We start from the raw sequence: 18,336 nt of genomic DNA on the forward strand, positions 1-18,336 counted from the left end.
AAAAGCACTCCACAATGAGCAGGCTTCCCTGATCTTGAAACTGAGAAAATGCATATTTAAACGGTAAAGCATCATGGTCATGCCATTTGACCCAAAATAAGCATCTGCCATTATAAGTAATGTCAACGGATCCTATAAATGTAACTGTCCTGAATTTTCCTTTTTTTGATGCTATTGTTATTATTTCCAAAGAGAGTTCACTTAACCAAATGGTTATTCTGGACTATTTTGAGTTCTTGACAAACAACAAAGTATATATGATAATCCTAGACCAAACATAGACAAACATCAATCATGACTTTGTGTTTTATTCTTTTTAACATCTGTGTTTAGTTTGAACCAAAGAGACAGTTGAAAATCAACACAGGATCATTAAATCTATTTAAAGTAACTGATTGTGCAAAAGACAAGATAATGTGGATACATACCAAGATTAGCACAAGGATTTCTGTTGCTGTTAGGAGAGCATAAAAAAGGAGCCTTGTGATCTGCTGGCATTGCTCTGCCAAAGACACTCTCAATGTCCCCATTTACATCAGCCTAAGATAACACCTCCCAGAATAACTCAATAGTCACTGCTACAGTTTTAACCCTCTCCTTTCCACCCTGGCCTTAAGTCAAAATACTCAAACCAATGAGACTGGAAAACATATGCTGTAGGGGGAGAGTCATAATGCTAAGGGAGATTAAGTGACTTTTCCTCTGGAAAGTTAGAATATCGAAAAATAATTCAAATTAGGGAATTCACAAGCTAAACTGAGATGGTAGAAGATTCCTTCTCAATTCTGAAAAGTCACCAAATATTAAAATAGTTTAGAAGATTTGAAAAGTCCAAACACTAAATAATGTTTTCCCTTCAACTAGACAATACTTAACGGCTTTTTGTCTGAGACTTATCAATAGCTGTAGACACAGCATCGTCCTCAGGTTTAATTCAAAGGATGGATGAACAAAGGATTAGGCATCTGGCTCTTATACCTGATTGTTCTTTTCTGTCAGCTGGTCAAGGGTTTCAGCTTGTTTCTCCAATGCCCGCTCCAGCTTCTTATGCTTCACCTTCCACTGGCGGATGGAGTCCTGGGCCTTCGTTTTCAGATCTTCTCGCCTCTTCTCTGCCTCCTCTCGCAGGGCCTCCGACCTCTGGAACTCACTAAGGTAGTGTTCTGCCTGCTTGGTCGCATCCTCTGCATGGCGAGTCAGCTCTGAGATCTGGAGGTCATTGTGCTTACGATCAGCCTCACAGGTCTCAAAGTGATTCTGGATCTCCTTAAGTTGATCCAACATCTGCAACTGTTGTTTTTCCCTGTTCTCCAAGTCACGTGTTAGAGTCTAGAATTAACCACATGGAATATTGAGATGAAATTCTTGTCAAGGTTGGGTGTGTACAATGCAAACCAAGACACTCTACTGTCACTGAGACAAAAGCCATCACTACCCAGTTTCATTCACAATCAGTCTAGAATGTAGGCTTCCTTTCTGCATGTTTAATAGTCAAATTAACTGGGGATAAACTATTACCTATCTTTCTAATTGTCACAAAATTAGAAGGCAGTGCTGAGAAAAACATGTTATTTTAGTAAAAATCTACCTACTGCTTTGTTCAACTGAAGCAAAGTCAGTGATTTAAGATGTGTCAGATTATTAAAAACACTGAGAAGCAATTGTGCAGCGTTTCACTTTCTGGCAGCACATGAAAATTATTATGATAAAATAATAAATCAATAACAATAAAATGAGCATTGATGACGGAAGCAGCATGTTGATAACACTGTGTTTAACAGCTCCTTTCAAAGATACCCTGTGAAGGGGTCACAGTTATTTCCAGCCATAGCAATGTGATATAAGTCTGGACAGTTCTCTCATGCTGTTAGGAACTTCTGCAGTACACATTTGGAAATAAACTTATTCAGGACATTTCTTTAGTCAAGGCAAGTATCTTTAAACCTAGATTTCTTCCAACAGGGTGGGGTAGGTAATTTTTACATTTGAAAATTTACACTAAATCATGATGGACAATAAATATTTAATATGATAATTAAATATTGAATGCAAAAATGAGAATAATTGGTTTTATACAAGTACAACAATGTTACTTCACTCAAAACTTTGTAAGGAAGTCACAAGTACAGAAATTAAGTATTCATAATGTTTCACAAGAGATATCCCTCCTGACAGTCATTTCCCTACACCTAGAAATAACAAATAACTCTAAAATGTCATTGGTCTAAAAACTAATGAATCCAACAGGCTAAAAAGATGCTGTGATTCAGAGGAGCAATGAACACTATCTATGTACTGGAGGCATTGACAAATAGGCAGGCTAGAAGCACTTACAGAGTTCTGGCCTCAACAGCAGCATTTTTCAACCTCAATTTCATTAACCACGATCAGTGGCTCAAAACTAAGCATCATCTGCCCTGAATTTAATGATAATCAAGCTATAATCCATAGAACTACAAAGATTAGGTATAGAGTAAGGAAGTAAGGGGGACAGAAAGATCTCCTTAGGAAGGGGGAAAGAATAGTTACAGATGGGTGGGGAGGCTGGAACAGGAGAATCACGTGGGGAGGAGGAGGAGAGAGAGGGGCAAAGGATGGAATACAGGGAGAGACAGCTATACCTAAGGGCCATTTGAAGGATATTATGGAAACATAATACAGTAGAAGCTTCCTAAAATATAAGCATATTGAAGGTAATCTAAATGAAATCATCAAGTAACGGGGGGGGGGGGGGGGGGGGAGACACAGGAACCCAGCAGGCCATCTCTTGTTACCAAATGAAGCTCCCAGTACTGGGATTAGGTTAATCTAATTGAGTTGTTGGCCAAAGGGGTCCCATGGGAACCACCAAACAACCTAGGCTGTTGCCAAGACTACAGGTTGCTCTCCACAAACTGACAACAATGCCCCATTGCTGAAGACAACACCTACACAACCTATTGAACATGGAGTAGTTGAGCTGGTGCCTACATAGAGCCTTCACCCCTACCTGCTACCATCTTTGTTTGGTATAGGACGGCACTGCATGCTAACAAAAGAGAAACATAAACACCAATCCAGTTACAAATCCTTTGATCTACAATAGAGTCTGACCTGTGAGATAAACTAGAGCAATAGTGGCACAAGGCTTGTGGGAACAACCAACCAATTTCTGATATGACTTACGGCCCACTCTATAAGATGTAATCCATATCTGATAATGCTTGGTTGACCAAGAACCTGAGACTGGATAGTCCAGACACCTAGAGTAAAACCAAATACTACTGTTCTAAATAAATAAATAAATAAATAAATAAGAAGAAAAGTAGCAATAAAATGACTCCTAATGACATTCTGCTATACTCATAGACCAGTGCCTTGCTCAGCAATCATCAGAGAAGCTTCTTTCTGCAGCAGATGAGAACAAATACAGAGACCACAGCCAGACATAATGCTGGTTAGAGGCTTGGAACACTCAGCCCTAAATGGGATGTCTCTACCAAATCCCACCCCTAAGGGCTCCAGAACTCTGCAGAAGAGGAGGTAGAAGGAGTATAAGAACCAGACGAGATGTAGAACATCAGGAAAACAAAATCCTCTAAATCAGCATGAGCAATGATCTTATGAATTCACAGAGACTGAGACAGCATGCACAAGGCCTGCACGGGTCTGTACCAAGTCCTTTATGTATATGTTATGGCTTTGAGTTTAGTGTTTTTATGAGTTCCGGAGTGTGCAAACAAATGGGTCTCTAATTCTTGTACTTTCTCTTGGGTTCTTTTCCTTGTTTGTTTGTTTTTTAATCCTATTCCAATGTTTTAGTTTTTGTTTTAACTTACTATATTTTATTTTATTATTGTCCCTTAGAAGCCTATTTCTTTTCTAATGAGAGACAAAAAAGGGGGCAGATTCAGATGGGAGAGAAGTTGGGGAGGAACTGGGAGGAGTAGAGAGAAGGGAACCATAATCGGGCTATATTACGTGAGGAAAAAAAACTTTTTCAATATAAATAATAAGTCAGTCTGACATTATAACAAAAATTATTTTTTAAACAAATAACCATTCCTTGAAAACAGGGTTCATTTTCAGAGCAACGGGTTTGCATCTGCTCAGTTCACCAAGTTCAAGGCAGCCTGGAAGACATGAGTCACTCCTTTGTCCACCCAAATCAAACAGGAAACTGAGAACTGTGCCTTGTTTGCATGGAAAATTCTACACTGACATCAGAAAACTCTAGTGATTGTGGTTTACCAAATATTTGCCCTTTTTTGAAAAGCTTTACTAATATTCTAGAAATCAACCCCATTAATGGGCAACAACCACATGATTCCACATTTGATGACAACAACAAAAAAAGTAAACTTTGTTGTTTCCTTCTTGTCTCTTTTGGCAAGAAATAACTTAAAAGAAGAACAATTGTAACTACCCTGTGCCAGATACCTGGCTCCTAGATACAGTGTAAATACCAAAGAAACTGACAATTTAGTTGGGAAGGTATTCACAACCAACCTCTATATCACATTCAACAACAGTGAAAGCTAAAAGATGGTTCAGAACTGTCTACAGGTTTACATTCTATAGTCAGGCCTCCATGCTGTTGCACATTTTGGTGGCAGGCAACCAAGATTTGCTACATTTAAAAACCAGTCCAAGATGATACACTCTGTATGTGAAGGAAAGGTGCTGGACACAGTCTGATTCCAGAGCCTCTGTTTGTCAACTTTTGCTAAACCACCTGATCCTCAAAGGCCCCTGAATCCAATAATTATCAATAACTAAATCCTTTAGTTATCAATCCCACAGTTCCATCCTCACGTAGAACTGTCCTCTTTAAGGCAAGGTCCTCCTCGTACTCCCCTTGTCCCTGGGTAGATGCTAACTACCAATCTACCCAGTTCCTCAACTCCCTTCCTGTTGCTAAACCTGATCATTTAGGAGAGGACCTTTCCCTTGGCATCCTTTTTGTGAGCTTTCAAACCTGGGTTGCTAACTTCCATATTCTTTCACTTTAGTCATTTTCTTGCTGACATCTCAAACTCTTTCTAAACTGTTCAACAACAAAACCACCAGCTGTGGGTGAACTAGGCAGTTTCCTAAGCCCTACCACAAGCTCTGAATCTCTTAAGGAGAAAAACAAGTCACACAAGAAGGAGTATCAGTCAATTCAATCACAAATCAAGAGCCACTCATCAGCACTCAGAAAATTTTCCACACCACCATCCAATTTTTTTTTTTTTTTTTTTTTTGGTTTTTCGAGACAGGGTTTCTCTGTGTAGCTTTGCGCCTTTCCTGGAACTCGCTTTGGAGACCAGGCTGGCCTCGAACTCACAGAGATCCGCCTGGCTCTGCCTCCCGAGTGCTGGGATTAAAGGCGTGCACCACCACCGCCCGGCTCACCATCCAATTTAAACAATGATCATTCCAAACTATCTCATTTAATACTCTAACATCTTTCACCCACTTTTAATATGCAAGCCAGCTCTTCCTTCATAGGCCAAATTGAGGCAGTCACGGCAGGACACCACCAAAACAATCTACCTGTACAATTCTGAACCTTACCAATGACTAATCTGTCTTCTTCTGAGACCTCTAGAAGACCCCGTCATTACTCTACAAATAAGCCAGGAATGCTACTTTCTAGAGGCAACTTCTACCCTGAAGAACTCTATATTTAGAAGACATAGAATTATCTCAGTCCCTGTAGCATATCACTTCATGGCGTTTATTCCCTGTTTAAATGCCATCAAAGGAGAAAGTCAAAAAAACACAGAAACACACATCTAAGAATTCTTTCTTATACATTATCAAAATGTTATTAGATCTTCCAACTAAATCTGAAACTTTACATAATTCAATTCCATTTCTATTCTCATTCTTCAAGGGCAAGAAAATGTTGGTGAGTACTTATGTTATAGACCTCAGATTTGGTGAGATCTCAAAGGATATAGAGGACTCAACACATTATAGTCAGACTTATGATAAAATTTAGTAAGAGGAAAGGATACCAAGAAAAATCAGCAAAGGAAAGGGGAAGAGAGGCTGAAATCCATGGAAAATAGGAGTTAGTATCCGGTTCTCTCTCCCAGTGGAGTTAAATGTGAAATGCACAATCCCTATAGCAGGGGAATTAACCATACCTATAAAATGTCGTCAATTAGGAAAACTCATTAGAAGCACCAACTATGGGATTTAACTATGGGATGGTCTCATAAGCACCATTTGCCTATCAGATATCAAGACTCAAAACTTCAACACAAAAACAAACAACAACAAAAACCCCCAGATAATATGGTGATATTTTATTTGTATTAAAATGTTATTTGTATGTTAATAAATAAAGTTGCCCGGGGGTCAGAGCTATTAGCAAGCCATAGGAAAGCAGGGCAGTGGTAGCGTACGCTTGTAATTCCAGCACTTAGTAGGCAGAGCTGGGTAAGTCTCTGTGTGTTCAGGGATACAGCCATTATTGGATACACATGCCTTTAATCTTAATACCAATCATGGAAAACCTGGAGGCCTATACAGACAGGCTGTGAGGAGGCGGTCATGTGGTTGGGTTTACAACCAATGAGAAGGCAGGACAGGAACTCTATATAAAGACTTTAACAGAGGGGTAGCTCTGGTTCGGAGAGGTAGGACCACTGCAGGAGGAAGGGTAAGGTTTTGGCTCTTGGCTCTGACCTCTTGGCTTTCTTCTTTGCATTGGTTCTGTGTTTATTGTTTGAGGGGAAGGTTGGATACATCTACATTTGGCGCCCAACGTGACAAGAATTCATTAAAAACCGATTGGCTTGGCTTGGCGGCAGGTCCGGTTTCCAGCCTGGGCGGCCCGGCTGCCTAGCTTGGGCCCAGGCCTGACTGACCCGCAGCTGGAACTGCTACAAACAACTCAGACCTGCCCGGCTGAACAGGGCCCCTGCCTGTAAAGCCAAGGCTTGACTAGGCTCAAGCGGCTACACTTTCTCTTTCTCTCTCTCTCTCTCTCTCTCTCTCTCTCTCTCTCTCTCTCTCTCCCTGGATTCACACCTCGAACACCAGGTGGCTGTGAAATTCCCTGGGATTCTACTGTTCTACCCAGACTTGGTAAGTCAATTAACATATCTATTTAAAAGAGAATTTTTTTCTACATTAAAAAAAAAATGGGCTTTATGTGTACATTGGAAGAAAATTGGGCTTTGTTTGAAATTTTAGGCACTCTGACAATGGAACAACTATATGAAAAGATTAATATTGATCGAATTATTCAGTTTATTACTTTTCTTATCCTCATTTTACTATTTAAAAAGATCGTCAACTTAAGTGCCAGGATAACAGTCTTAGAAAAACTTGTTAAACCGGTAAAAATGAATTATAGAGAAATTCAAATTCAGACAGAAGAAATAAATAGTGAAGTTGTTTCAAAATTGGATCGTAAGGTTACAGAAAGAAAGCCAGTTTTCACACAATCACCCTTAATTTATCCAGTAGCCGTACAGCAGCTACCTGATGAAGAGAATGAACAAAATACTTGGGTTCCAGTTGAAATGTTAGACTTACGAAGATTTAAGGAGGCAATAGCATCTTATGGCATGCACTCCCCATATGTAAAGCAAATGTTAAACACCTGGTCAACTTGTAATAGGATTATACCAAAGGACTGGCGGGAATTGGCACAGGCTGTTCTTGAACCCGGACAAAATCTCCAGTGGAAAATGTGGTTCAGTAATGAGGCTAAAAATATAGAAAGACAATGGAGGGATAGCGGAATACAAGTCTGCCAGGATCAGCTTATTGGCGAAGGCCAATATGCTTCAGTACAAACACAATGTTCATATGATGTCCAAACCCTACTTCTATGTAAAACGGCAGCTTTGAATGCATGGGACAGAGTTGAAGAACCAGGAAAAAAAACTGAGTCATTTACAAAGGTTATACAGGGCCCCAAAGAATCTTTCACAGACTTCTTACAAAGATTGACTTCAGCAGTACAAAAAATGGTCCCGAATTCACAGGCTAGTCAGATAATAATTGAATCTTTAGCCTTTGAGAATGCAAATGCAGCGTGCAAAAGAATAATTAGGCCGTTAAAGGCAAGATCTGCACCTTTGGAAGATTGGATTAGAGATACAGTTAATGTAGAGGCTTATGACCATGATGATATGTGGGTAGGAAAAGCAATTTCAAAAGGTTTGAGCAATGTTAGATGTTTTGGATGTGGAAAGCAAGGACATTTGAAAAGGGATTGTAAACAGGTCATTCCTAGAAATAATGTTTATTCAAGGAACACTGGCAACAGAATGCCCCTTCCTTCTGGAGTATGCAGAAGGTGTGGTAAGGGAAAACACTGGACCAACGAATGTAGATCAACAAGGGACAGACAGGGTAACCCTCTGCCTCGAGCTTCGGGAAACTCCCAGAGGGGCCTCAGGCAGGCCCCCACAGTAAATCCAGTTCAAACCTTTCCTGCAGTTGTAGAGGAAACCCCTACTCAAAGCAACTAAATAACCAAATGTCTATTGGAATAAATCATGTTAGTCGAGATGATGAAACAGAGAAAATAGGAAATACAGGAAAAAACATAAAGAAAATTTTTTGGCAAACTTCTATTAATGAACAAAGACCAAAACTAACAATAAAAATAAATGGTGTTTTGTTGTCTGGTCTGGTAGACACAGGTGCTGACATTACTATAATTGCACCAGAATTTTGGCATCCAACTTGGCCTCTTCAGGAGGTAAACATTCAACTCTTAGGAATTGGGACATTATCTAGAGTGAAACAAAGTGTAAGATGGCTTGAATGTATAGGTCCAGAAGGACAGAAAGGAAAATTAAAACCATATATGGCTAACATAGCTATGAACCTGTGGGGTCGAGACTTGTTACAACAGTGGAATACTCAGATTAATATCCCTCCAATCTCAGAAACAAATCATAAATTAGTACATGTTTCTGAGAGAAATATTAAAAGATATTATTCTAATGAGTGCTCACCAGCCATCCATGTCATACAAGAACAGGGCACAACAACTGATAATCTTCCAAAAACATTAACAGCTCTACCTTTAAAATGGTCAACAGACAAGCCTGTATGGGTTCAGCAATGGCCTTTAACAACAGAGAAACTCCAGGCTTTACAAGAGCTGGTGGAAGAACAGTTAAATGCTCATCATATTGAAGAATCAACCAGCCCTTGGAATTCTCCTGTATTTGTTATAAAAAAAAAAATCTGGTAAATGGAGAATGGTAACAGACCTTAGAGCAATTAACAAAGTAATTCAGCCAATGGGCTCTTTACAATCTGGAATTCCTTTACCTACTCTGTTACCAAAAGGCTGGCCTCTCATAGTTATTGATTTAAAAGACTGTTTCTTTTCAATACCCTTACAAGAAAAAGACAGAGAAAGATTTGCTTTCACAGTGCCTACTTATAATAATTCTCAACCGGTTAAAAGATTTCAATGGAGGGTTCTCCCACAGGGAATGTTGAATAGCCCAACTTTGTGCCAATATTTTGTAAAACAGCCATTAGAAGTGGTACGTAAAAAATTTCCTAAATCTATAATTTATCATTATATGGATGACATTTTATTAGCTGATTCAAATGCAGATACTTTAGAAAGAATGTTTGAAAAAGTAAAGAAAATTTTGCCTTGCTGGGGATTACAAATTGCTTTAGAAAAGGTACAAAGAGGAGATTCTATTAATTATTTAGGATATAAAATAGAACTTCAAAAAATTAGACCTCAAAAAGTGCAAATTAGGAGAGATCGACTACAGACTCTTAATGACTTTCAAAGATTATTTGGAGACATTTCTCATCTAAGAACTATTGTTGGGGTAAAAAATGATGAACTGAATAATTTGTTTAAAACCTTAGAAGGTGATAAGGACTTAAATAGTCCAAGAGAATTATCACCTGAAGCTGAGAAAGAATTGGCCTTGGTAGAAAAGAAAGTACATGAAGGGCACGTAGATCGTATTGATCCAAAGCTGGATTGCATTTTGGTTATTTTACCTTCTAGGCATTCCCCAACAGGAATATTAATGCAAAGGGAAGATATTATATTGGAATGGATATTTTTACCAAATAAACCAAATAAAAAATTAAAAACTTATGTGGAAAAAATCTCTGACTTGATTTGGAAAGGAAAATTGAGACTTCGTCAATTAGCAGGAATAGACCCAGCAGAAATTGTCGTACCTTTAACTAAGGAGGACATTGAAAAATTATGGATAGAAAATGAAGCTTGGCAAAAAGCTTGTAGTAATTTTTTGGGAGAAATTAACAGCAAATATCCCAAAAGCAATAGAATTGATCTTATAAAGAGAGCTGATTGGATCTTGCCTCAAATTGTGAGGAAAAAACCCATATCTGGAGTTCGTACATTTTATACAGATGCCAACAAACAAGGAAAGGCAGGTTACAAATCAGAAAATTTAAGTAAAGTGGTTCAAAGTCCTTATAATTCAGTTCAAAAATCAGAATTGTATGCTATTCTGTTGGTATTAATGGATTTTTCAGAACCTCTCAATATAGTAACTGACTCTCAGTATGCTGAAAGAGTAGTATTACATATTGAGACTGCAGAATTTATCCACGATGCTTCAGAATTAACTTCATTATTTATTCAATTACAAGATACAATCAGAAAACGGAGTCATCCTTTATATATAACTCACATCCGATCCCATACTGGTCTGCCAGGCCCTCTAGCACAAGGCAATGATGAGATTGATAAATTATTGATAGGAAATGTGCTGGAGGCCTCAGAATTTCATAAAAAACATCATGTAAATAGTAAAGGTTTAAAAAAGGATTTTTCCATAACCTGGCAACAAGCCAAAGAAATAGTAAAGAAATGTCCTACTTGTTCCTTCTACAATCAAACACCATTACCAGCAGGATGTAACCCAAAGGGTACTCAGAGGAATGAAATCTGGCAGATGGACGTGTTTCACTTTGCAGAATTTGGAAAACTGAAATATGTACACCACACTATCGATACTTATTCAGGATTTCAATGGGCAACTGCTTTGAGTTCTGAAAAAGCTGATTCTGTAATCACTCATTTGCTAGAAGTTATGGCCATTATGGGTATACCTGCACAAATCAAAACTGATAATGCTCCATCATATGTCTCTGTTAAAATGAAACAGTTTTTTGCTTATTATAATATAAACCATGTTACAGGTATACCACATAATCCTACAGGTCAAGCAGTTATAGAAAGATCAAACAGAACTCTAAAGGATATGCTAAATAAACAAAAAGGACTAACAAAAACCCCCAGAAATAGACTACATAATGCTCTATTAACTTTGAATTTTCTCAATGCCAATGAGAAAGGAACAACAGCTGCAGAGAGACATTGGATAATAGAAAAAACTACAGAATTAAATCAACCTATATACTTTAAGGATGTGCTGACCTCAGAATGGAAACCAGGGTATGTGTTACATTGGGGACGAGGTTTTGCTTTTATTTCTACAGGAGAAGATAAGCTGTGGGTACCATCAAAATTGATAAAGGTTCGATTTGAACAAGAGAGACCTCTTAATTAGAGGAGGTGATAGTTCATCAACTATCGTAAACATCCAATTTAAACTAACTTACACCAGTAACACATGCCTTTTCATTTAATCAGATAACTTGTCAAAAAGGAACATCCCCAAAAAACCTTGGGGAAAGGTTTTTGTTTTTGTCTTTTAGGAGAATGAAGGTTAACGAATTTGAAGAACACTGGACAAATGAGACAACTGAAGAAAAGGAACAAATCATCTATCCTAAGAAACAGAGTGAAATGGCGTATGGGTATGTTATCTAAAAAAATTTTATGTCTTCCTAAATGTTTGTTTCTGCTTTTCTTTAAAGATTTAACACTATTTAACTTCTAATAGTCCCAGTTCAATTAAAATTTAAAGCTGACTTTGGAGTTGGAGAATGGCTCTCTCCTTCTTTAAACTCAAGCATGTTGTTAAAAGGAAAATGCAAACTCCCTGTATCATGCCAGAGGAAAAGAGCCATCTTCTGCTATGGGACAGGAGAAAAGCCAAATTAATTAAGGGACTATTCTATTACGAATCTCAACTCTTTGATTCTATTCTGATTCTTTAAACTTTTCTTAAAGTATGAATTTTATATCAAAATTTACAAGATCAATATATATAGATATATATACATTTTAAACTTTATTAAGATATAAATGGTCATATAGAGTACTAACTAATTCTAAAAAGTCGCATATATAGTCTTTGTGTTCGAGTCTCTTATCAGTTTTTTGCAGGAAATCACGGTTAGGCCTAACATCAACTGAAGTCTCCAGGAAGAAGATGGGGCCCCACAACAACAACAATTCCACGTGGACAATAATAACATCACTAAGCTGACAAACATCATCTACAGATCAGCTTTGAACTACAAAGTGCTCAGAGCAATTTTGAGAAGAGCTAGCTGAGATGATCCAGTCTCAAAGACTACTTGAATAAGGATTTGAGATAAACCCTGAATTTTGGCATTATACACAGACTGGATAACGAAGGATATATTTTCCTTTCCTAGAATTTGACAATTAACCTAAAATTTTTCTTTCAGGATAAAGATACCTTCGCCCATACCCAGCAGGAAGCAATTTCAAGAATACGACGCCCACATTCCCAAAGAGGTGGTGTGGGGCGGTTGGTTTTTTTGGTCTTTTAATGGGTTTTGGGTCTGGGATAATTTTCATTGATTAGGGGGGTTGGTTACAAGTTGTTGTCAAGGGTTAGGAAAAAGGCTAAGCAAAGGAGATTAGATTTAAGGTTCTTATTTAAAAAAAAAAAAAGAAAGAAAGAAAAGAAAAATGTAAATACTTTACATTGGATTGGATTGTTTTATATTGTATACAAATTATATATATTGAAATTGATATTGTTAGAAAATGTTATATATATTTTTCTAATTGTACCGTTCATCTAACAATGTAATGCAATTTTCTGATCCTTGAATGTTATTACCAACTATTAGGATATAAAGAAATGAAAGTTAGTAGTTAGATATTATAATAGAACTTGTAGTTATATTAGGTATGTTTTCAAGATTGAGTAGATATATTTTAGATAGACAGGTTATCTTCAAACCCTTCAGAGATCTACAGAATATGGCATTTAAAATGTTTTAGTAACTTAGAAAATTTTTCTTTTTTGTTATGACTATGAGACATGTCGGCTCCTGGCAGTACCAATCTACTTCAGAGAAAATATGGGCATTGAAGAAACTGCATATGGAGTTAACTTTCATTGTGGCAAAAGTTAGCCACTGGACAACAAAGTATCCTCGAATCAACAGGACAAAATGGACAAACAGGACATAAAACAAAGGATTACTGATTCTTGCCAAAACAAGTGTGGTTATGGCTTTATCAAAAGGCATCTTCAGAGGCCAGGACAATATGGCACCACCCCTGAAGTGGCCTTCGCAATTCGAAAAAGGTACAGTGCCCTTTTCTTCGAAGGCAGCTGAACAGGCAGTGGGCCGATGGCCTCTGATGTGCAATGGAACAGCAGCTGAAACAGTTATTCTTGAAGAGTAACTAAGCTCACGCCTCTCAATAGTAGACTGGCATTTGATGGAGGGATATGGAGAAGAATGGGATGCTGAGATGAAGCCATATATACACAGCCAGGAAGAATGGACAGCTGAGTTGGAAAACCATCATCAATTTCCAGAATTTGAAATCCTGAATCATGACATGACACTGGTGGAATTCAGGTGTTTCTGGTACATGGACTACTCTCACTCAATGTGAGGTTGAACTGTTGACCTTGTGTACATCCTGCTTCACAAATGAGTCTGTCGGATATGCTGGGCCTATAGGCTGAAGATGATGCCCCAGCACTTCGGAGAAACCTCAGGTGACTGTCCAGACAGCTGTCTGTTTCTGTCAACTCACAAATTTTTTGGAGGTTGCTTATGTGCACTTCCTGTTTTTATTTTTGTTAGCTAATATTATTTCCTTCTTGGGTCTCTGAGGGAGTTGAAGATTAGTTAGTTATAGTTGAAGGTTAGTTAGTTATAGTTGAAGATTAATTAGGATACATTTTGGACTTACAAAAATAGGATAGATAATGAAATTATTTTCTCTGAATTTGTCAAATACAAATGGACTAGACATTGTTTAGGTATTTATTACTTGTATATATTGTATATAGTTATTGTCCTTTTGTATATAGTTTTTCTTATATTAGTTATAAGCTTTTTCTTTTTTTTCCTTTTTATTAAAATAGAAAAGGGGAAATATGGTGATATTTTATTTGTATTAAAATGTTATTTGTATGTTAATAAATAAAGTTGCCCGGGGGTCAGAGCTATTAGCAAGCCATAGGAAAGCAGGGCAGTGGTAGCGTACGCTTGTAATTCCAGCACTTAGTAGGCAGAGCTGGGTAAGTCTCTGTGTGTTCAGGGATACAGCCATTATTGGATACACATGCCTTTAATCTTAATACCAATCATGGAAAACCTGGAGGCCTATACAGACAGGCTGTGAGGAGGCGGTCATGTGGTTGGGTTTACAACCAATGAGAAGGCAGGACAGGAACTCTATATAAAGACTTTAACAGAGGGGTAGCTCTGGTTCGGAGAGGTAGGACCACTGCAGGAGGAAGGGTAAGGTTTTGGCTCTTGGCTCTGACCTCTTGGCTTTCTTCTTTGCATTGGTTCTGTGTTTATTGTTTGAGGGGAAGGTTGGATACATCTACAAGATATTCAACATAAACCACATTATTTACACAGTCTAAGCAAAGTAAATAGTAGTAAGAGTCACACAAGTTTGACTTCAGATCCAAACTCTGGGACTCTGTGGCCTGAAAGGAGCAGCTTATTCTCTTTGAACTAAAGCTATTCCATTTACAAAATGAGCCAAAGAATATCAACTTCTCAGAGGAACCACTACCCACACAAGATCTCGAAAGCACATGAAGAGTGAGTGGCAAGCACATTTTAGACACTTAGGAATGAATAGATTTTTTTTATATCTAACCAAAGGCCATATTGTGATTAGAAAGATAGTCCAATGTCTACATTTTTGAGAGGGGATGTTGAAGCAGAGTGATCAATACAAGATAAAATAGGTATTTAACACACAAAGGACTAGTCATAAGTCCTTACGAATCAATTAGTATTTCACTCTATTAATTACCTGAATATAGGCTAAAGAACTTTAATAGCTGTATAAGTGGCCAGAAACAGAAAGGAATCCTGAAATAGGAATTACATAAACATCATTGCACAGGTATTTCTAGAAATTGATAGAAATTCGGAAAAAAAGGAAAAGGCTTAAGCTGAGTTTAAATAAAAACCAGGAGCTAGGGTCATAGTCCAGTGGTAAAGCACTTGCCTACAATGTGCAAGGCCCTGGGTTCAACCCCCAGTAGTAGGGGGGAAAAGCCTTCCTATCTTGTTGGGCATGCTGGCTCAAGCATGTAATCCCAATACTTGGGAAGCTGAGGTAGGAGGATTAACAAAAATTCAATGTTAGCCAGGGGTACATAGTGAATTCCAGGTCAACTATGACACATAGCAAGACCCTGTCTCAAAAAGAAACACTATATAAATGAATAAACAAAAAAACAGACAGACGCATACCAGAGGTGAACACTTACTACCTACAATGTCAAGACCGAAGAGCATGTGCTAGGCCCTGAGGAAAGTACAGCACAAGAAATGCTGCCTGGGAGGGAAGACACACTGGTGTTAGTGAGTGGAGACATGATTTCAGTCAGTAGATTCTGTTCAGTAAGACTTCAAAAGGGAAGAAAGACAGAAGACTAGCAGGCAGTGTGAACTTTGAGGAAGAAAGGATCTGATTAAAGGAGTGGAAATGAACATGAACAGGAGTCTCCACCATGAGTCCCTACTGGTTGATGGTAGAGAGCGACAGTTCTAAAGGCTAAAGAAAGACTGGACACTAAGGTCAGAAAGTGGGCTAAAGGGATGTCAAAATCCACTTGGAACTTCAAAGATTTCCCAGCAAGGGGATAATATGATCAGACATGTAACTGAGGAAGATTAATCACTAAAGGACATTATGCTAATACTACACATTAAAATATTACGGCAACATTAAAAATAATTGAACATTATCCATTCAAAGTGGGAATGGACTTTTAGAACCAATTCTTTTTTCAATTCAACTCAATTTCAGCCAAGTCAATAAAGCTGGCTTATAACAGGTGAGAACAACCTGCAGCATGCAAGACTTAAAAAGGAAAAAGAACACCTGTCAGTTTTTCTAAGAAAAATCCTCTCCATGTATCTGTTCAATGCAGTAAACATTTACTGTGCTCAAGAATATGCAAGCTGCTAGGATAAAAAGACAAATGTGACGGTATGGCTCTATGTTCTGCTGTTCCAGAGAACCACACAGCCTTATAGGGAAGATGGAGAGCTGAGTTCCTTTTCATACATGGGATATAGATGAGCAACCCTTCTCTGTTTCAAATCTCACTTTCCTCACAATTCCAGCTGCCAAGCATGTTCTCGTGCCCCATCCTCCATTGCCTTCACATCATCATACAATGTTTCCTAATTAGCAATGGTGGTCCTTGCAAAAGATGCCTGAACACCTTAGGTACCAACTAGGTGAACAAAAGGAGATAAGTCGCATTGCTAATGAAACTGCTTAAAAGAAGAGAAGCAGGGATGGGGACATGGGACAGAAACTGAAAAAAGAATGTCGAGCTCAGCCAACATAAGAATTTGATTCCCGGCATCACTAAAGGAACCATGGGTCTAGACTCCAGACCTCTGCTTTCCTTTAGCATTCTTCATGATTCTGTCACTATGAACCTTGATGCTGACAGAGCAAAGTCTTGGGAGGACAATGGGAAAGAAAGAAAAGATAAACAAGTGGATGGGACCAAAAGGAAGGTCTCCCCAACACTACTCAAACAAGGGTTGATTGAAGGATTCAAACTAATATGATGTCACAATGTTTGTTAAATAATTTCAAAACTAGGTGTAGCCAAGTGAAAATATAATCATTTGTAAATTTTGTGTTTTCTACTGAAAACTAGTGAAAAGGCCACTTGTTAAATTTGTTCAATTTTTCCAGTTTTATAACATTTGAAAAAACTGGGAGAAAAAGCCCTTCTAAATCCCAGGGGAAGAAAGTGAGTATCATTATAATGTCACTAGCTGCCCTGTCAGATGTATGTGTACTCACACACACATATATATATATACACACACACACATATATATATATACCAAATATACAATAGCTATGGCCTTATGTTTATACACCCACTGTTAAATGTACTACAATAAAAAATGCACTTTATAAAATTATAAAGATGTTTATATTATAGTTGTTTAATGGACCATAAAGAATAACTTTCACATTTTAATTATATAGTGAATTAAAATTTGTATATTTTTATTAAGTTTAAGACTAATCATTTGGTTACAAATCTTTGGTAAGAACACATGTTAGTGACACTATTTCTCATAAAATCTCTTCAACCACACGAGAATAATTGGTTCCACAACACAGTTTCTAGAAACACACTGCAGTAAAAAGTAGTGTGTATCTGAATGTACGGGAACAGCACATTAACACAAAATGGCATCTCAAGCATTGGCATTCAAAGCTTTGTTCTTCTAAAACATAAAAGCAGTAGCCCCAAAGCAAAAATTGGTCAACAAGCCACTGGAAATAAGATTTCATATAATTAACTACCATTTGAAAGAAATTCAATAAATTATCCTTAATAATGACCCTATTAACAAAAACTCCCCTGCACTCTCCTGAGCTAGGCTTTCTGGGGTACAAATCAGATCCCTAAATGTCATAGAGAGATTTGGAAAGCAGAAGTAAAGCAAAGGTCATGTTCTTACTACCTCTTTGCCGCTAATGGCAGTCAAAGAGACGCCATGTTGTCCCATGATGAATGCCCACTGTTTGCCTCAGAGGGTTTTGCAGCATCAGCTTCTAAAGCTTCTTGGAAGACTAGGCAGGACGGCAGGACCTGGTCTGGTAATTATGTTAACAACACCGAGGATTACAAAAACATCTAGAGCAGTTCTTCCCACATTACGCATCAATATTATAGAGTCTGGCCTTCACTGAATAGACAAAATAACTAATGGACTTAACAGGATTTCATCTGAAATTCTCAGATTTTCAATTAAATCATGCCTCACTCACCTCCGTTGCAAATTGGCCTGACATGCTATTGCATGTCTTGATGAACTCACTCATCTCAGGATAATTTCAGTGTTTTATGAACTGGTAATGAAAGGACAACTCATCAATTGTCCAGTCAGGAGAACTAAGACAAGCTTCTTTGAACAAAAGAACTCAAATCAATCAAAGCAAGTCTGCAGCTTTGAAACATATCT

At 37.9% G+C, this 18,336-nt stretch overlaps 1 protein-coding gene across 10 annotated transcripts in view; it reads right to left on the reverse strand.

Annotated features, from left to right (window-relative positions):
- The window catches only part of Cep128 (centrosomal protein 128), a 366,411-nt gene that overhangs the window by 241,054 nt on the left and 107,021 nt on the right, over positions 1-18,336 (reverse strand). For all 10 annotated transcript variants that reach the window (XR_008218335.1, XM_052738688.1, XM_052738684.1 and 7 more), the window contains one exon: positions 979-1,329. Coding sequence is in view for 9 of the 10 variants with exons in the window: in XM_052738688.1 (XP_052594648.1) it covers positions 979-1,329 (351 nt within the window). In the remaining variant the exon portion in view is untranslated. The remainder of the gene's footprint in view (positions 1-978; positions 1,330-18,336) is intronic.

The sequence above is a fragment of the Peromyscus californicus genome, unplaced genomic scaffold, assembly GCF_007827085.1.
Source record: "Peromyscus californicus insignis strain IS unplaced genomic scaffold, ASM782708v3 Scaffold_15__1_contigs__length_86483966, whole genome shotgun sequence".
NCBI lineage: Eukaryota > Metazoa > Chordata > Mammalia > Rodentia > Cricetidae > Peromyscus > Peromyscus californicus.